Source organism: Myotis yumanensis, unplaced genomic scaffold (genome assembly GCF_028538775.1).
Source record: "Myotis yumanensis isolate MYYU_CA2020_CCGP unplaced genomic scaffold, mMyoYum1.0.hap1 SCAF_15, whole genome shotgun sequence".
Taxonomy (NCBI): Eukaryota; Metazoa; Chordata; class Mammalia; order Chiroptera; family Vespertilionidae; genus Myotis; species Myotis yumanensis.
Genome location: NW_027223766.1, coordinates 27,640,193 through 27,661,442, shown reverse-complemented (window position 1 = coordinate 27,661,442; position 21,250 = coordinate 27,640,193). Strand labels below are relative to the sequence as shown.

Sequence of the window (21,250 nt, the reverse complement as noted above, 5' to 3'; positions counted from 1 at the left end):
CAAACAAATTTAATCATTTTCTTATATCAGCATGCCCACAAAATAAATGTAACTTTGAACCTTACTTACATTAAATTTTTCTTTAACTTTTGCCCTAGTAATTCCTCAAAAGTTTGTTTTTCTACAAAGCTTTTAGATCTGTACCCGAATCTATTTGTATATCTGTATCACTTTCTTTATGTATAAGTATTTTAGTTTTTCCAAATGACAGTATTATATTATGTATAATCTGGCTCAGCATCACTGAAAATAGAAAGCCAACACATATTATTTTATAGGAAAGTAAGAAAAGCTAATGTCACTTTGTCCATTATAACTAAATGTTTCTAGTCATACTTTTATAAATAAATATTTGGAGGGATTTTTCTGTCATACTAGAAATATTTGGCAATGTCAACACATTTCAGAAAAAATTTTATTTCTCACATTGCTGCTTCCATCCCAGCACCATGGCCTTCTCAGAACTTCTTCAACATATGGGAAATTTTGGAAGATACCAAATTATGCTGGTCTTTTCGACTTCATCATTAACTGTACTTTTGGTCACTCACAACTTAGTGGAAAACTTTTCTGGGGCCATTCCTGCTCACCGTTGCTATGTTCATCTCCTTGACAACATCACATCTGAAAGCAAGCATCCTGAGAACCTAACCACGGAGGCCCTTCTGAGAATTTCCATCCCGATGGGAGTAAACAATGAGCTAGAGCAATGTCGTCGGTTCCGTCAAACCCAGTGGCAACTTTTAAATTCCAGTGATTTGGCCATAAATACTACTGAGCTGGAGACAGAAGGATGCTTGGATGGTTGGATCTATGACCAAAGTATATTTACCTCCACTATTGTAACCCAGGTATGAAATAATGAAAAAAAATCACCAATCAGTAATTTTCCATTTATAAGACTAAATTAAATTTTTTTGTGATGCTTTTAGGCTTAGGATATGTCACCCAGATAACAAAAATACTTAAATATGTGAAGGACAAGAAAAGGGAAACATGTGCTGAAATGTTATCGCTCGAGGACTGTATTAGTTTTTGAGTCTATTATAATAGAGAAGAGTCATTTTGAGAGGCAGGCAGACCAATGTTTGAGTGCCCACTTTGGCAATTACTTGCATGTGATCTTAAGCAGATAAATTAACATTTCCAAAGCAAAAAATAAAACATCACCTATTAGGGGTGTCAAAATTATTAAATTTAAAACCACACAAAAGATTTGAGAGCTCATTATGTTATTAAAGAGCTCAATAGAAGGAAATATTTAGTAAATTTTACATTAATCCTTTGGGTTAGCTATGCTTCTCATTTTATGAATAGGCAACTGAACCTCAGGCAGGCAATATAAAATGTCCCTTTGAAAACAATTGGTAAGTGGCAGACTTGTGGTTTTCATCAATTATATCTAACTTGTTACGACATGCAGATTCAAAATAAATAAACACATCATTTTTGTTAAGATAACTGAATACTGACAAGTATTTTTTATGGAAATTAAGAAGAGTTCATAAAGAAATTTTACTTCCCTAAACAGATTTTCAGAGAATATAAAAGATTATTGGTTCATCATGAATTCTACTTTTTCCCACAGTTCTAGTTTGTCAATGCCATTGTTAAAATATGTTGCCAAGTTTAAACTTATTGTTACTGAGCCTACAATTTACCTCCATTCCTTGGGAAATTCTGTTGATTTAGTGCATCTGCACTTGACAAAGTATTTTTCATTAGAATACTGTTACTTTTTATTATTTCCTTTTTGTTTGATTTTTAATTTTATTTTCCAATGACAATTTACATTCATATTATTCTGTATTAGATTCAGGTGTACAGAATAGTGGTTAGACGATCATAGGCTTCACACTGTTTTCTGCCAAGTATTTCTAGTAGCCACTTGGCACCATACATAGTTATTACAATATTATTATTTTCCCTATGCTGTACCTTACACTGCCAGGAATATTTTGTAATTCCAATTTATACTTCTTAATCCCTTCACTTTTTTCCCAGCTCACTAACTGCCTTCCCTCTGCCAACCATCAGTCTGCTCCCAGTATATATGGGTCTGTTTTAATTTTGCTAGTTTGTTTATTTTATTTAGATTCTACATCTAAATAACAACATGGTATTTGTCTTTCTCTGACTTATTTCACTTAGTATAATACCTTCCAATTCCATCCATACTGTCACAAATGGTAAGATTTCATTCTTTTTAATAGTCATAAAGTAATAATTCCACTTTTTTATCCACTTGTCCATCGATGGGAATGTGGGGTAATTCCATATCTTGGCTATTGGAAATAACACTGAAAGGAACACATGGGTGCATATGTTCTTTTGGATTAATGTTTTGGGTTTCTTTGGATATATTTCCAGAACTGGAGTTGCTGGGTTATAAAGCAGGTCCATTTTTAATTTTTTAAAAATATTTTTATTGATTTCAGAGAGGAAGAGAGAGGAAGAGAGAGATAGAAACATCAATGATGAGAGAGAATCATTGATTGGCTGCCTCCTGCACACCCATTACTGGGGATCAAGCCCGCAACCCAGGCATATGTCCTTGACCAGAATCAAACCCACGACCCTTGAGTCCACAGGCTGACGCTCTATCCACTGAGCCAAGCTGGCTAGGGCTTTAATTTTTGTATTAACCTCCATAGTGGCTGCATTTGTGAGATGTCAGATAATGTAACAGCATTTTTCAACCTTTTTGCATCTAATAGCACACATAAACTAATTACCAAAATTTGCATCACACCAAGAAATATATTTTTGCGGATCTGACAAAAAAATTAGGTATAATTTTGACTCATTCCCACTGGGCAGCTATTGTTGTGTTGGCTGTTGTCATTTTTTAATTTGACAATCTAAAGGAAAAGAGGCCAATGCCCCTGATAAAAAGTTGAGTATTACATGTTTGTTTGTTTTTGCCTTTAGTTGAATTTGTTTTTTTCTATTTATTTGGCTGACACTGGTTAATAAAATTAAATAGGTTTTAGGTGTACAATTCTATAATAAATCATCTATATATTGTATTGTGTGCTCACCACCCAAATTCAAGGCTCCTTTCATCACCATTTACCCTCCTATAGCCTCTTCTTCTTAAAGAAGTCCCTTTATGTTTTTGTTTTGTTTTGTAATACTGGTTTAGTCATAATAAACTCCTTTTGCTTTTTCTTGTCTGGGAAGCTCTATAATTCTCTTTCAATTTTAAATGATAGCCTTTCTGTGCAGAGTAGTCTTGGTTGTAGGTCCTTGCTTTTCATTACTTTGAGTATTTTATGCCTATTCCTTTGAATGTTTCTATTGAGAAATCAGTTGGCAGTCTTCTATGAGCTCCTTGTAGGTAACTATCTTTCTCTTGCTGTTTTAAATATTATCATATTCTCTTTGTCTTTAACCTTTTCCATTTTAATTATGGTATGTCTTGAAGTGGACCTCTTTGAGTTCATCTTGTTTTGGACTCTCTGTGCTTCCTGTACTTGTGTGTCTTTTTCCTTCGCCATATTAGGAAGGTATTCAATTATTATTCTCCTCATAGGTTCTCAATCCCATGCTCTCTCTCTCTCTTCTCTTTCTGGAACCCCTGTGATGCAGAAGTTGTTACACTTGATGCTGTCCAGAGGTCCTTTGAACTAACTAACTAACTTCCTTCCTTCCTTCCTTCCTTCCTTCCTTCCTTCCTTCCTTCCTTCCTTCCTTCCTCCCTTCCTTCCTCCCTCCCTCCCTTCCTTCTTTATTTTGCTGCTCTAACTGGGCATTTTCTGCTCTCTTATCTTCGAAATCACCGATTTGATTGTCTACTTCATGTCATATGCTATTGATTTCTTCTAGTGAAGTCTTCATTTCAGCTATAGTATTCTCCAGTTTTGACTGGTTCTTTTTTATGATTCCTATGTCCTGTTTTATCTTTACTATCTCTTTGTTTATGTCCTTACTGAGTTTATCCATTCTTATCCTAAGTTCCTTGAGCATTCTTATAACCATTGTTTTGAATTCTGTAGCTAGTAGATGGTTTGCCTCCCTTCCATTTAGTTCTTTTTCTGAGGATTTATCCTGTTCGTTCATTTGGGATGTGTTTCTTTGTCTCACAATTTTGGCAACCATTTTGTGTCTCCACCTTTCCTACTAGTCTTGATGTGTCTTCTGTAAATCCTTGGTTTTAAGCCTTCTATTAAGCTAGCATTCAGTTGACTTTTCAGATAATTGTTCTAAAATTTAGTTGTAATTCTGATTTGGTACTAGGAGGAGGTGAGTGTGATTTCCACCTACTCCACTGCCACCTTGGATCTACTCATTATTTCTTTCGTATTTTAATTCAAAATTTCAGATTTCTACTATAAGAAATCAGTGAAACTACTTGAAATATAAAATAACCTATTATAAATATCCATTTGAATGCTTCAAAAACACCTTGATCTAATGTATTTTCCCACTAGAATTTGCTACTCAATGTTGCACATCTCAGAAATGTAAATTTTAAAGATTACTTATTCAGATCACATATCTGGGGCCATAATTAATTTTTTCTTTTCTTCATCTTTTTAATCAAAATTTTAATTGTCTTATTATAAAACTTATATGAGTGTCTAAATTGATATTTCCACTTCTAAATGCTATCAAACCAGTCAAATCACAAACAACTGTATCCCCATTATTTGAATAGCCTTTTATTTTTACTCCCCTACATATTTATTCTTCACTGATATGTTTTAAACACTATCACAAAATTTCTTTTCCTAAACAAAAATCCAATCATGTTACAGTACTTAAATATATCAAATTATTGTCTTAGTTCGTTATCTGTATTCCAGTAAATAATTTGAATGATCTGAAATATAAGAGCTCTCCATTTTAATATCATCTTACAGTTATTTGCTCTCCAGAAATTCTCCCTGTAATTACTGGCAACTCTCGTGAATGGAATGAAATTCAATGGCATAAAATAGAGTTGACCCCTTTTAGCCAAAAGAACACTTACGATGCTCACCCTTTCCTCACAGTCTTTCCATCCCTTTCATACTGGCATCAAGTTATAGGTTTATTACACTTTTTCAAAGAAAAAATTTTGTTCTTTCAGATTATTTTAGTTCCTCCATTAACATATCACCTTAATATTTCACTTTTATTCTCATCTCCATTAATCCCAGAAGTATGTGTTCCATATCTCTTTGCCCTCCATAGTTTCCCAAATCTTTAACAAAGCATGTATTAGCTTCTCATAGTACTTTGAACAAAATGAGCATTTATGAAATGTACTTATATTATAAAGTACTTTGAAACTTTTAAATATATTTTAAGCATACATCTCCCATTTTTCAAGTACAGATCATCAAAATGATTTGTTATCTTATACTAAATAATTTTATAACTTGCATGTTCAGTTTCATATTGTTTGTGACATTTGATCTATCTCATTCTCTTTTTTTTCAGTGGAATTTAGTATGTAAATCAAAGTCACTCAAATTATGGTCACAGTCCATATTTATGGCAGGATACATGTTGGGATCTCTTCTAGGTGGCTATATTTCTGACAAGTAAGTCTCATATTTTGATTCATAAGTGACCCCAAAATACATAATGCATATATTCTCTAAGATTACAACATTTAAGGCTGAAGACCTAGAAAGTGACGGAAGCAGCCTTATTAAGAAAGTAGATATCCTACATAGTTGAAGCCTGGATTCAGGTTAAATGCCAAACAGTGTTGAAGGAGAGACCTTCATCATTTGAAAGGGAAGGCTTCATATTTAGTTTGGGTTGCTTTTGAATCAACTTCTAGGATTATTTGTATGCAAGGTTTTATTTGGGATGAGATCCAAGGAGGCATGAAGAGGTAAGTGGAGAGGGGAAGGAAAGTGACATAATATTACTTAGCAGGTTACCATATGGGAACCTGAGGATCAATCCCTTTGTGGTCTTCTGGGAAACGGTTAGCATACCTCAGAGTAGTGCCACCTATAAAGTAAAGAAGATGGTAGACAGCATATTGTGGCGCTTAGAATCTTCCCTGTGCCAAACAACTTCATTACTGTGGTCAGAGAAAGCTCTTTGGCGTTGGAAACGGCTGCTTGGCCTCAGAAGACATTTAAAGGTATGAGAACATTGAGAAATAAGGATTGGCAAGGCACCAGTGTCATCTGCTACAATATCACAAAGACTATGACAATTACGTTTAGGCTTATATATTTGCTAATAAATCCAGAATTAAAATTAATATTGTAATGCTAAAAATAACAAAGAAGTTTTAGAGGAAGATTCACTTCAAATAAAATAGAAAAATAATTGGATAGATTGCATAGAGCAAAATTTCATACAAAAATCAAGATTTTGAAATGATTTTAACTCCATGTTAAGGAATTTAGATAGTATCTTTTATACAGAAAAACATACTTGAATTATTGATATTTTTAGACATAATAAAAATATTTAGAAAAACACTGTGCAAATATATTAACTGGTTAGTCAGAACATGATGAATATATATAGAAACCCTTACAAAGGAATAAATAGAGGATTTATGGAGGATGGTGAAGGAAATATTATGATGACCTGATAAAGTTATTCAGAAGATAGGGGAAACTTTATGAATCAGATTTGTTTGAGAAGAGTCAGTCCAATGAACCATCACTAAAAGCTATTATTTTCCATACATAACTAAATACTGATAGTTCTATGATGTGTAAAAACTATTCTGGTCACACAGAACTTATTCTTTCGGGAAAGGGGTCTATTTATTAGAATTTTGCCATACAATGGGATACCTGTCATGAGGGAAAAAAAGAACACAGAAGAGCCATTACGTCCCAAGTTGGAAATTCTCAGAATAATTCATACAATTGTATAGTGGCATATAGACTTATTTTTTTTAGATTGTTTGCTCATTCTATTGGTTTCCTCTTAGATTTGGCCGGAAAACTGTGTTGTTGGCTTCTTCCCTGTTGGCTGCACTACTGGGCACTGGTTCAATTTTTGCCCCAACCTTCCCAATTTACTGTATAATTCGATTTCATTTGGCAATGTCAACTGGAACCATATTCACCAATACTCTTGTACTCCGTAAGTTTGACCTTTTTTGTCTTCTCTTACCTAATTTTTAGCACACTGTTTATAAGATTTATGTCAATGCATTTTCTTTAAGTTATAGAATGGCTGCCATCTAATGTCACACCCATGATCATAACAATAAGGTCTCTGGTTCTAAGCACTGGACAGATCGTACTGCCTGGACTGGCTTATGTCTTCCGAGACTGGCGCATGCTACAATTGTCCATTTCTGCGCCTTACTTTGTCTTTTTCCTGTCCCTATGGTATGTAGACTTTTTTTGTTTCCTTTGTGAATATCAGGCATGAAAGCTTTTAAATAAATATGGACTGCTGGTCACTCTGCATCTCTCTATGGGAATAAGAAAAAATACAGAAAAGGACTCAATAGAGAAATCTTAAAAGTTCAAGGAATACATTAAATTAATTAATGTAAGCAATTTAAAAAATATAATTTTTCTTGGGTTCACACACCCACATTACTATCACTGTCAAGGAAATAATTCATAGGGAGTACGTTTATTAGAGAAAAACAAAACTCGAAGTAATTAATGACAATAATATGGAGAAACTAAAGCTTGCAAGAAACATGATGGAACCCCATTAAGGTTGAGGGAGGGAGATCTTTACTGTCTGAAGCTGGAAGTAGTTCCTGTGATTTGAAAAAAAAGAAAATGGGGACGATAGCTTATGGGGCATCAGGGACACTATCTCTCTTTTAAAAATTAAAAAGTCCAAAAATCAGAAATGCTGTTTTTAAATCTAAAAGTAATATAAATGTAAAATGTCAAAGAAAAATTTTTAAAAGTAAATTAACAATAAGTTAAATGTTGAGAAAGGAAAATAACCTGAGTTCCTTCCAAATTGGAGAGGCATCATGTTCTCATAAATCCCACCACAACTGAATGGAATCTAGGTCTTTCTGAAGTCTTATCTTATTTTGGATTGGCCTCTCCCATTTCAATGTCGGCCTTACTTCACAAAGGTGGACATCAGAGTCTGTTCGTTGGTTGATTGTATCTGGCAAGCTGGAAAAAGCACTCAAAGTAATGAAGAAAGTAGCCCATACAAATGGGAAAAAAGATGTTGAAGAGACTCTGAATATTGAGGTAAGGAAAAATATATTAGGAATGTCTTGAAGTTTCTTCTTTATTGAGGCAAACTCAATATAAATAAACTGTACCACCACAATGAAAGCAAAAACAAACAAACCACGGTAACCGAAAATGAACATAAATATAGACAAAGATATTGAGCTCTTTTTGACCAAGCAATTAATCCTATCAGAAAAGAACAACGAAAAAAATCACTGCTGGAGATAGCCTGTCTGATAGGATATTGTATTTGACAAGAAGATAACGCTATATAGACTTATGAAAAATGAACGTATGGAAGTTATTCATGAGTTCAGAAAAGCTCCCTTAGAAATTAGATGATGGAACTGGTATTAACCCCAATACCTTTCATTATTCCTTGTTAGATTTTAGAGTACCTTTCCTCTCAAATGTCTTTATGCATCATGGTTTTGATTTAAAGAGACAAATTAGAAAAACCCAGCCCAATGGCAAAGATACTAAAAGAAGATTCTTTACTAAAGGAAAAGCTCCATTAATAATTTTTCAGCATGGATTGATAACTGAATAACTGATTACAAGGCTAGCAGTCTATGATGATTGAATAATATGATTCTAAATAGCAATAGCCTATATTTCAATATCATAGTGAACACATTAAATGCAGAGTGTAATGCAAATGGGTAAGCCATAGGCAATCTTCATGAGAAGGATTATGCATTGTTGTTTTCACAATTGGACTTGATTCCAACACATAAAGTTATTGTACCACAAAAAGTAAAAAAAATTGAAGAAATCCACTGTTTTCTTCCCTTTCCTCATAGTAGTATTGATGTATGACACTTTCTGGATATTTATGGAAAAATATATTACAACTGCATCAATGAACTAAGACTTAGAAGTATTACTAATTCATAAAGAAATAGCCCTGGAATATACACTTGACTAGTTCTGCTCAAAGACTCACAAATACATGAATACTGTAATACACAGTGATAAAATGAAGATATTAACAGAAGCCATTTAAGGTTGTATAAGGTTCAACATGCTTTGTTACTTTACCTCATTCAGTCTTACTCCTCCCCCCTTAGAGCAGGAGTAATATTCATAATTGCTTAACTTTCACACAGGATTTGTACATTTTCAAGTGACATAAAAAGTTCAAAATAATTTATAATGTATAAGAGAGCAATGCACAATTTCAAGAGTTAAGAACACATTTCTTTAGCAAAGAAATTATATTTATTTTGTTCTCGAGTAGGATTATAAAATAATGTGGAGGAGAATATAAACTATATCATGAAGGCTTGCTGCAATTCCCCCTTTTTTTTCTTTTTCCATTAATGCTTTTCAATATGTTTCAAATTCCTTTCACATTGAAGGTTTTACAATCTGCAATGAGAGAAGAACTAACTTTCCTCAAACAAGGTTCCAAGAAAATAAAGGTCATGGCAAGTCCCATCATGTGCAAGACACTCTTCCTGCTGTTTTTCCTGAGGTTTGTCTTTTCTCTTCATTTTATGACTTTCAGATAACAACCTCTGGAACTACACCTTCTACCTAGTGTATTGGTCAGATCCCATTGGGATCAGGCCTAAGCTGGCAGTTGGACATCCCTCTCGCAATCTGGGACTGCTGGCTTCTAACCGCTCAACTGCCTGCCTGCCTGCCCGATCGCCCCTAACCACTCTGCCTGCTTGCCCTCAACTGCCCCCCCCCCCCCCCCCCCCCGCTGGCCTGATCGCCCCCAACTGCCCTCCCCTGCTGGCTTCATGGCCCCCAACTGTCCTCCCTGGCCAGTCTCCTGGAAGGTCTCCCAGTCTAATTAGTATATTACCCTTTTATTATTATAGATGACAAGGCATAGCAAAGATCATACTTAAAGCCTGAACCAGTTTGGCTCAGTGGATAGAGCGTCGGCCTGCAGACTGAAAGGTCCCAGGTTCGATTCCGGTCAAGGGCATGTACCTTGGTTGCGGGCACATCCCTAGTAGGAGATGTGCAGGAGGCAGCTGTTCGATGTTTCTCTCCCATCGATGTTTCTAACTATCTATCTCTCTCCCTTCCTCTCTGTAAAAAATCAATAAAATATATTTTTTTAAAAAAAGATCATACTTTAAAAAAAAAGCTTGGCAGAGCTATAGAGAAGGAAAATAGAGCAGTGGTTGTCAGGAGTGTGAAGAGCAGGGGAGGGAGGTTAACTAGGCAAAGCACTGGCTTTTTAGAACCGTGAAAATGTTCTGAACTGTGTTTTGCTGTGGTGTTAGGTACATGCCCCCCACCCCATGCATTTTCTAAAACCTATGTAACTTTACAGTACATGCAGAATTTTAATTAAAATGAACATTTTCAAGAAGTCTATTAGGAGGTTGGGGAACTTAGAATAGATGCAGACTCCTAAAGAATTTAAGTGTTATCACAGCTCTATGACTATCTCCAGAAGGGTGGGGGCGGGGGGGGGGCGGGGAAGATGTAGACCTAAGTAATTTCAGAAATGAGTGGAAACTGAAAGCCAAAGGACAAAAGGAACTGCATACAAGCACTATATGTACTCCAGTTAGTAAAGTTGTTTCTCATAGGCGGACAGGTTAACAAGTCTGAAACTTCTGAACTTACTAGGATTGAACAAGTAAGTCAATGACTTGTGGAGAATGAGAGCCAGGTTTCTCATTGTTAGAGAAGGACGTTACAGATAAGCAAGAGAGGATGCCGAGAATGAACCACCTCGTATTAGATTAGAGTTGGAGATACCCAAATGAACTCATGTTTACACTAATATAAATACAAACAGATATAGAAATAGTTAGAAGTAGGTGTATAGACTTGGGTTTGTATACACGCATGTATTTCCTTGCTCCATCAGAAGAGGACCTACCCACAATGACATTCCGATAACCATGAGTATCTACTGCCCAGTTCTTAATTTGTAACATCATTCTCTTATAAACACACACACACACACACACACACACACACACACACATATAAGGGTCACTTGGAAAAATGGCTAATACTAGGGCTGGAGCACAGAAAATACATGAGCCTAGACAAACTTGTACTATCAGAAAAAGGAAGTACTGGGGAAAAAATGCAGACACACAATGACTATCATATATCATATCAAATGGAGCAGGAGCCAATTTACTGTGCCTAATAGCCAAAGGTAAAATAATTTGAGCAACAAAATAAAAAAAGGAGTATTATATTAACCCCCCCCCATAAATAAATATCTGTGTCCATATTGATATAAATAAATGACTGGATAAATGTATATGTGGAAAAAAATAAAAATATTCTGTACAAAAAATATAAACAAATTATGTCTAAAGTCCTTCCAAATAAATTATGTCTAAAGACCTCTGTGGTCTTAACATGATATCAACATGTTGAACAGTTAATTATCATTATGGCTTTTATATTATGCAATCAAAATGAATATACTTTAATTGATATTACCAGGTATTTTAATATGTTAATTTAAAATTGATACAAGTTCTCCAATATAAAATTTATTTTATTTAAAGTAAGTCCCTTAATTCCGAGAGAGAACTTTTAGTATCTGAGCAAAGACCAAAATACACAAATATCACTCTTCTATTTTGATATATTTCTGATTTAATTATTACTACTCTTCATTGCATTTTTTCCTTCTTCCTTTGTGTTCCTTCTTACTTCCCATAAAAAGATACTGAAATCAATTAGTTTTGTGCCTTTTATTCTAATTGGAAACTTGTGTCTAAATCAGTGGCTTCCAACCTTCTTTTGGCCATGCCCCACCTAAGCATTGCTAAAATCCTGAGGATCCTCCTGTGACATATAATCCTTATTATTCAAAAAATGAACTCCTATTCATGTGGAGGAAGCCTAAGAGGCAATTAACTTGCCCTAACCAAGCTTCCAAAGAACATGGTATCCATGTAAAAGAAACATAATGAAATGACAGTTGAAGTAGTGAGGAAGAAATTGTTAAAATAATGACAATAATATGAAGGGATATGAAAAAATTGCAATAAAGTTTCAAATATAATAGAGAAAAAATGCATTATTTGTCAAAATATATATTTATATACTGTATATGAGGCCCCTAGAACCATAAGAAATATAAAAAATTCATTCTCAAATTGCCCCCCTTAAAAATCAAATTGCCTCCCAGTGGGGCATGTGCCCCATGCTGGGAACCACTGATCTAAACACTTCATTATCTATGTCAAATATGTTATGTGGTGTTGTATTTCTTAGTTCAAAATAATTACTAAATTATATTAAGATTTCTTCACTGACTAGATTATTGAAAACTATGCTTTGAATTTTTAAAAATAGAGATTTTTTGTTATACTTTTAAAATTGACCTGTCTTAATTGCTTTGCCATCAGAAAACATGAACAAGACATTTGTATGGCCTTATTTTTAGATGCCCCTATGATACCTTAAAATAATGTGTCCTATAATTATTGTTTTCCATATTTTATAATATAGCAACATTTGTACATCTATACTGTTAAAATTTTTCCATCACATAATACTTTGCCAACTGTAAAAACATTTTTAAAACAATCTATATAAAGAGATACTATTTTTTCTTAGTTTAATAGTTTTAATTATAAACTTGCTAATTTTTATTTAGCACTTACATTACTTACAGGTTTTGTGACATAAATCACTTAGCCCTAAAAACATACTAAGACAGTTATTTGAAAAATGCAGAAACTGATGAACAGAGATGCAGTACAAGCTACTAATCCTATATAATAAAAGTCTAATATGCTAAGTGCCCGACTGTTCATGTGACCATTCGACCAATCGCTATGACACGCACTGACCACCAGGGGGTAGATGCTCTGACTGATAGGTTAGCTTGTTGATGGGGTCTTCCAATAGGGACTGGGCGAGATGGGCTGGATGTGCACTGGAGCCCTCTCTCCATCCCTCTCCAGCTGGCCAACCTCCCACGGTCCCTCCCCAGCCCCAGTGGGGTCCCTCGGCCTGGCCTGCATCCTCTCGCAATCCAGGACTCCCTCAGAGGATGTCAGAGAGCTGGTTCCGGGCAGGCCAGGCCGAGGGTCCCACTGGTGCACAAATCTGTGCCCTGGGCCTCTAGTCTTCTAATAAGTAAATTGTATATCTTTAGAGAAAATTTACAACATGTATAAATTAAAGATAGATAATCATGTTGAGCAAGTCAGTAGTCACCAAGTAAAATAAGTCTTATGCCTCATTTATCCAGCCTTAGTGAGTAACAGTCCACCTCTTGGAAGTGAAAATCCCAGTGATAACTTTTACCCTCAATAATAAATAGTTGGTTTAGCACAAATACCTCTGTCTTTCTCACTTCATTTGATCTTTGTGCTTTTTGTGGAATTGGGGTATAATAGCACTGCATCTTTGACTTTTATAGTATCTATAATTTTCATAAGCATGGTGTATCTACAATGAAAAAAATTTAATAAATATTCAAAATGTGTTTTTAAAGTGTCCATTCACTTTCTATTCTCTTTTACAGATTTTCTGCAATTTTCTTTGTTTATGGAGTGTTGACTGATTTACAAAATTTAGGGAGCAATGCTTTCTTGTCTCAGGCTCTCCTTGGAGCTGTGGACTTCCCAGTAAAATGTCTTTCTTTCCTTATAATGAAGTTCCTTAAACGGCGGCCTTCAATCGCTTCTGCCCTTTTCTTAGGTGGATTTTGTATCTTAATCAATATATTCGTGCCCAAAGGTGAGAATGGCAGTTTTCAGAAAAATGTTTGAGGATGTTGATAGTGTTATCTAAAAAAATTGTTAATGTTTAATGTACTGATCCAATTCATGTGTGGACATAACTTCATTGTAGCATGGTGGCATGATCAAGGTATGTTAACATCAAGTTAATAATAATAAAACATCAGAGTTTAACATATATTTGTATTTAGCAATAGCTATATATAAATATTATTTGACACTATATAAACTATATTATGTATTATAGACTACAATACAGAATTAGATCATAAATATAGATGTAGATTATAAATATAGTTGATATAAAGTACAATTGATTTTTTTTAATCCTCACCTGAGAATGAGATATTTTTTCATTGAGTTTTAGAGTAGAAGAGAGATAAACACATGGGTAGTTTGCCTCCTGCATGAACCCTGATCAGGGCCCAGGCTGGGGAGGAGCCTGCCCTAGATACATGCCCTTGACTGGAATCAAACCTGGGATCCTTCAGTCCATAGGCCAATGCTCTATTCACTGAGCCAAATCATCTTGAGTAAATTGATTTCTTTATATAAGTTGATGTATTATAAACTGTAATTGAATTATTTATCTGAATTTATACATTACATAATTAACATTTAATTAATATGTCTATTATATATTCAAACATAAATCTTACATTTATTTCTCTTCAAGAAACATTATTCTCAACATCACAGATTTTTTTATAGGACTGGACTACTGATAAAAAATAATCAATAAAATATGTTTTCTACTATGGAGAAACTTACTTTGTGGAACTGTTTAAAAGCATCATTAAATATATTGGTCAATGATAAAAGAAGTTCTTTTTCTGGGTTATTCGGAAATATATACACTGGGATCTCTACTATGTCCCACCAGTGACATAGTAGAGATCCCACGTGGAAAAGAGAAGACAAAATCAGCACAGCATGTGGAATAGTCAGCATATGAGAGAATGTGAGGTCCAGTCAAGCAGGAGCCCTAGTTTTCCCACTTGGTAGTTGGTAGAATTTTGACTCCATTCACTGAAATGGAAAGACAAGAGAAGCAGGCTTGGGGAATGGATGCCTTTGGCTTAGGGTGGCTATATAATTTATCATTTCAATTGAAGCACACTTAAGTGTGAAAAGGAAATGCCATTATTATTAATTATGCAAGTTCAAAAGGAGTAAATTGAAATGGTCCTGGTCAAATTGAAATGTGTAAAGGATGAGAAAGGATTCTAGTAAAATAAGCAGCAGTGAAATAGGTAATTTAAGTTAATAAAGAGTTTAGAGTATATATTTGAGTTTCCTAGAAAATATCAATGAAAATTATTTTAAAATTAAGATCAGAATCCATGTTCAAGATGCATGTGCATGTGTATGTATAGAAGCTTTGTCTTTAAGACTAGAAAATTATATATATACTAGAGGCCCGTTGCATGAAGATTCGTGCAATAGGCCTTCTTTCCCCTGGCTGCCAGCACCAGTTTTCCTCTGGCACCCAGGACCCAGACCTTCACTCTGGCCACAACCTTCCATCTTTGCTCTGGACAAAGTCTTCGCTGCGGCTGGAGCCTTCAGTCTTTGCTCCTCTCTCCAGAAGGAGTCTTCAGTCTTTGGCCAGAGCTGCTCCTGTAGCTCCTTCCGCCCCCAACCCTCCTCCTCATAGCTTGATCGCTGATTCGCCTGCAGACCTCGCTGATGGGCTCCTGGGTCCCAGGGGGCTGTCTTGCCTGCGGCTCGGTTTTCTGATCATGATCACAGGCCGCAGGCAAGGTGGCTCCTGGGTCCCGGGGGCCGCCTTGCCTGCAGCTCGACTTTCCAATCACGATCACGGGCCACAGGCAAGGTGGCTCCTGGGTCCCGGGGGCTGCCTTGCCTGCAGCTTGGCTTTCTGGAGGTCCTGGGGTCGCACACAGGGGCCTGGATGGTGGCTCTCGGTGTCCCGCCCTGCCTGCAGTATGCAAATTAGCTGCCATCTTTGTTGGCGGTTAATTTGCATATCGTGCTGATCAGCCAATGGCGATAATAGCGAAGGTATGGTTAATTACAATGTTTGTCTATTATTAGATAGGATATATATAATATATATATACAATATATAATATACACAATATATGATATATGGCATATGATATATAATAAATAATTATATATATAATTTCCTACATGTGTTCTAAGTGATGAGAAATTTAGCAGTTGGGATAGAGACATTATAAACGATATCAAAATCTTTAATAATTCAAGAAGGGGTACAATCAAGAACACATGGAAGAGCTGGTATTGAAGATCAAGGTTAATAATGGAAGGAAGTATTTCCTCAATTTTTTTCTGATAACAACATGGTGAATTATATACCTGGTGCAAGGGAAATTTGTGTGTCTTTTGGGGTTTAGAGTCTGGTAAGTATTTGAATTTTAACTGAGATAAATGGGAACTCAGGTTTCAGGCTATTGAGAGGAACTATTTAAACACTTTGCATGTAATGCAAGGATTTACTTAACGTTAATATCTTTGACTTTATAGAAGTCCCTATTACATTTTTGTCATATTCAGGAAAACCTACAGTCAATGGACTTTTCTGAAATCTAACCTAATTTTCTCAATGTTTTGAGAACCCAAATATATTATCAATAAGTATAGAAACCATTCACCTCTTCATTCCTTCTCTTTGCAAATACCAATGGCAGTAAAGGATATATGGTACTTTCAGAAACATCACACTTAACTGGGAGAAATTCTTGTGTCTCTTATGTCTATCCAAAGTCAAACAGAATTGTCATTCCTTAGAAGCCCTTCAATTACATTCAAATTACATGCAAATGCATTAGCAGCAGTTTATCTGGAGCTCTAGAGAGAATTTTAAAGGGGCTTCAAATTCTGACTCCAAGAACATAATATTGGAAAATGAAGTAATCTAAACAATGTCAGAACAGGGGAAAATTATAATCTCATAACTGTAGAGAATGAAAAATATCACACATTTCCTACCCTTACATAAAGCTGTTTTTCTAATCATCGTCATTAACTTTGTCATCATCATCCTGGACAGAACAAAATAATTATATATACTGGTTTAACAATGATATAAAATATTACACCCTTACTAAAAATCAATAAAAATATTCTTAATGTTATATATACTCATTAAAAAGGGACCATTACAAATAATTGACGGTAAATGAGGTTATAAATGCCAGGTAATTTATGTGTTTCATCATATTGACTTAGGCACACTAATGATATTCCCTTAACCTCACAGACATGCCTTACATACGCCTTGGACTTGCTATGTTGGGAAAAGGATTGATGGCAATATACTTCAGCATGAATATGATCTATAGTCATGAACTCATACCCACAGGGCTCAGGTAAGCCACTGAACTCTCTGAAACTGAGAGTTTCCTGGAATTAGCTAGATACTTAAATAAGTCTAAGTGAAGTCTGTACTGAAAGAAACTTCAACTAATTACCATGGCAATTTAAAAACCACCCTTGGGCCCTGGCCAGTGTGTTCAGTGGTTAGAGCATTAGTCTGAGCACTGAAGGATCTTGGGTTTGATTCCTAGTCAAGGGCACGTACTTGAGTTGCAGGTTTGATCCCCAGCCAGTTGGGGCTCCTGCAGGAGGCAGCAAGTTGATGTGTCTTTTCTCTCTCTCTCTCTCTCTCTCTCTCTCTCTCTCTCTCTCTCTCTCCTTCCTTCCATTCTCTCTAAAAAGCAATGGGGGAAAAAAAAACTTCCTTGGGTGAGGGATAAAAAAAAGTAAACACCATCCTTGGCAAAAATTATGATTATCCACAGTTAGTCTAGAATATTTTCTCAAAATTCTGATATTTTTTAAAGTAATCATAACTACTTGTCCCCAGAGATTTTCCATTGAATCCCTCTCACCTCCACAAACACATTCATCAAAAACCTACTAAGCTTTCTTTCTAAAATCACGCTATGATTTTATTCACTAGATCTGTGGTCGGCAAACTGCAGCTCACGAGCCACATGCGGCTCTTTGGCCCCTTGAGTGTGGCTCTTCCTAAGCCTTAGGAGTACCCTAATTAAATTAATAACAATGTACCTACCTATATAGTTTAAGTTCAAAAAATTTGTCTCTCAAAAAAAATTTCAATCGTGGTACTGTTGATATTTGGCTCTGTTGACTAATGAGTTTGCCGACCACTGCTACAATTCCATCCTGCCTTTGTCTTACACAGCTAAATTTTTCCCTTAGTGCTCAATCCCATAGACACAATTAAATATTTTTGAATTTTGGCTCAGAATTTAAACTACAACATGATTTAAATTGAATCATTACTAGAAAACTCTATCTGGTCATTGTAACATCCTAATCACTCAAAAGGTTTCACAATATATCATAAACCAAAGCAATGCAAGTTTTATGGGACTTCAGACTCAATGTCACCATGTAAAACCTCTACCCATTCTTTGTTTGTTACTCCTCACTGGAGGATAATTTTTCCACTGATTTTTAGAGAGAGTGGAATGGAGGGCAGGAGGGAAGACAGAGAGAGAGAGAGAAACATTGATGTATGAGAGACACAACCTGCAACCCAGGTATGTGCCCTTAAGTAGGAATTGAACCCGTGATCCTTTGTTACATGGGCCGACACTCTAACTACAGTTCACAGGCCAGGACTCTACCCATTTTTTTATTGTTAGAGACCTATCTAATCTTTTATAAAAGTGAATGTGAATACACTAAATATTTAGTGGACTCCATTTATATCTCTTAACAGAACTGAGTACATTCATAGATAAAGGAATAATATTCTCTTGAGATAACAAATATTCCAAAGTGGAAGCATTTCAAAATCATTGAGAAAAACAGGGTTCCAAAGTAATTTATCTGCAGTAATAAAAGGCACATCATTATATATGTGTAGTAACAAAAGGCACATAATTATATATGTGATATACAGTGGGGCCTTGACTTACGAGTTTAATTCGTTCCGTGACGGAGCTCGTAACTCAAATTACTCATATGGCAAATCATTAAAGTGAACGAGTGAGACACGTGATGCTGGGCTGATGTGGTGGTGTTCACTGTGATGTTCGCTACGCCAACTAGCAGTGGGGTATCTGAAGCTGGCTCGTACCCGAATTTTAGCTCGCAACTCAAAGCAAAAAATCGGCCAAGAGACAGCTCGTATCTCGAAAAACTTGTTAGTCGGGACACTTGTAAGTCAAGGCCCCACTGTAATTAACATTTAGTGCACATACTCTCAAAAGGCGTATCGTTCATTAAATAAATCACAAAAGGAGGAGGAGAAGGAAGAAAAAAAAGGAAAAGAAGAAATGGAGAGAACTGGAGAGCAAGAGGAGGGAAAGGAATAAACAGAAGAGAATAAGAAGATTTAAGAAATTTCCATGAACTAGACATAAATATGGGCTCTTGAAAATAAGTCCATTAACACAAAAAACAGGGCTTTCCTCCATAGACCTATTTTATTAGTAGTCAGTGACAATAAATGAGAAAATATAAATAACAAAGAAATGCCATCTTTACATAAATTGTCTAAAGGAAATTAATAGTGTTTTTCATTAGACCAAGAATGAGGGATGGGTGAATCAGCAAGAATAGGCCTCAGTCTTTCTGGATAAACATTCAAATTGTGATCCAAGAGCCAGCATGTAGTTAGCTAAAATAAACAAACAAACAAACTTCTACCGCATGTTGTCTAGAAACTAAAAAGGCCAGTGTAATTGAAATTTAACATTTAAGGGGAGAAACACTATCATGAGCACCAAAGTTGGCAACATAGTAATGACCACAGTAAGGCATTTAGATTTCATTTTCAGCCCAAGGAGAATCCCTGAAGCAATATAAAGTAGAAAACAAGAACAATTGCAAATTTTAACTATTATATCTTGTCTTTATTTACAAGATACCATACACATATTTTAAACCAACAGAACTCAATGAGAGAAAGATGACCTTGTATTAAGGTTGTCACGAAAGGCTTCACAAACAAGTCTCCAAGAGAAGACAAAGAATTATTTAAACAATGTTTTCTTATTTTCAAGGTCCAGAGCAGAGGGTGGAATTATATTCATGACTGGTCTGGCCTCATCTCTGAGCAGTCTAGCATTCATTACAAGGCAGTATTTTGAACACTTGCCAACAATCCTGCATGGAACTTTCCCCATCGTGGCTGCTGTCTGTGTCTACTTCCTACCAGAGACTTTAAACCTTCCACTTCCAGACACTATACAGGATTTAGAAAGAAGGTAAGAAATAGGGCATTGTTTTTTTGTTGTTGTTGTTGTTAGCTTTTCTTTGATAAATCAATTTTTTTAATCATGTGATGAACTTGAAAAGAATAACTTATTTTTCTACATGGTTGAAAAATTCCAATATAAGTGATGATATGGTGGATACTGATTTTAGTAGTCAAATATTTGACGTTGAACCTGGTTGGTCCTGTGACTCATTGTAACCATTTGAATGTACTAGAAGTAAAGTTGTACTGGCTCTAGGTCTGAGCCTTAAAAAAGTTGAGAGCTGGATTTTCAGTCAGAATTCCTGGAAATTTGCCCTAGCTGGTTTGGCTCAGTGGATAAAGCGAAGGATCCTGGGTTTGATTCCGGTCAAGGGTCCATACCTCAGTTGCAGGCTCCTCCCTGTCCCAGGCCCTGGTTGGGTCTTGTGCAGGAGGCAACCAATCGATGTGCTTCTCTCACATTGATATTTTTCTCTGTCTTTCCCTCTCTCTTCCACTCTAAAAATCAATGGGAAAATATTTTTGGGTGAGAATTAAAAAAAGAATCCCTGGAAATTTAACACAAGGGTTTTGGTTCCAGAGTCTCTTCTGGCAATTGCATTATTTTTTTCTTTAAAAATAGGACCCCAATGCAAGGAATCATGACACTATTCTTGGGCGTACATCTGTGAAATTTACTTATATTTTTTTCAGCTTCTCGGCACTTATCAGTGATGAGAATAATTTAGCAAGCCACTTCAACAGATTGCTGTGAGAAGATGAGGGTGATTTATAACTGCCCAATGAAATACAAATAAGTTGTAATGTTACTTATTTGCCACTATATCCAAAACTTACAATGAATTTTGCCATCCCTGTTTCTTTCATTTCAGACACAAAAACTATAAGAAAACAAGTACCAACGAAGAAGAGAGCAATGATCTCCAAGGCACCACAGAGTGTTAACACTGTCCTTACTCTGCGTCCATGAGATAAAGAGCTTGTTCACATTCATCCTCTTTAGAGCAAACACTGAGATATGTCATTATGTCAATTCCTGACCGGCTCTTTGTGGCTTGAAAGAGCATTTAGGATTTCCTCAGGTGCACATGAGGAAAACCTCTGGATTTACAACCAGGGAACACCGGTTCCAATTCATGGTCAGTACCTTACTAATCATTAAACACTGAGCAAGTGTGTGTCTCCTCAAGGCTTGT

The 21,250-nt window shown here is 35.6% G+C and overlaps 1 protein-coding gene across 1 annotated transcript; it reads left to right on the top strand.

The window, feature by feature from the left end:
* Positions 1 to 449: 449 nt before the first annotated feature.
* Positions 450 to 20,999, top strand: LOC138993499 (solute carrier family 22 member 10-like). Its single transcript, XM_070392728.1, has 10 exons — positions 450 to 851; positions 5,428 to 5,531; positions 6,899 to 7,053; positions 7,136 to 7,304; positions 8,024 to 8,147; positions 9,494 to 9,609; positions 13,612 to 13,826; positions 17,079 to 17,187; positions 19,858 to 20,061; positions 20,927 to 20,999. The coding sequence occupies exons 1-10, from the start codon at positions 450 to 452 to the stop codon at positions 20,997 to 20,999; spliced, it is 1,671 nt and encodes a 556-aa protein (XP_070248829.1).
* Positions 21,000 to 21,250: the final 251 nt, after the last annotated feature.

Excerpts from the sequence above, each read along its gene's own strand:
- LOC138993499 (XM_070392728.1), top strand. The coding sequence starts at position 450 with ATGGCCTTCTCAGAACTTCTTCAACATATGGGAAATTTTGGAAGATAC. Across the intron at positions 852-5,427 it reads CCTCCACTATTGTAACCCAG|TGGAATTTAGTATGTAAATC; the intron begins GTATGAAATAAT and ends CTTTTTTTTCAG. Across the intron at positions 7,305-8,023 it reads GTCTTTTTCCTGTCCCTATG|GTGGACATCAGAGTCTGTTC; the intron begins GTATGTAGACTT and ends TACTTCACAAAG.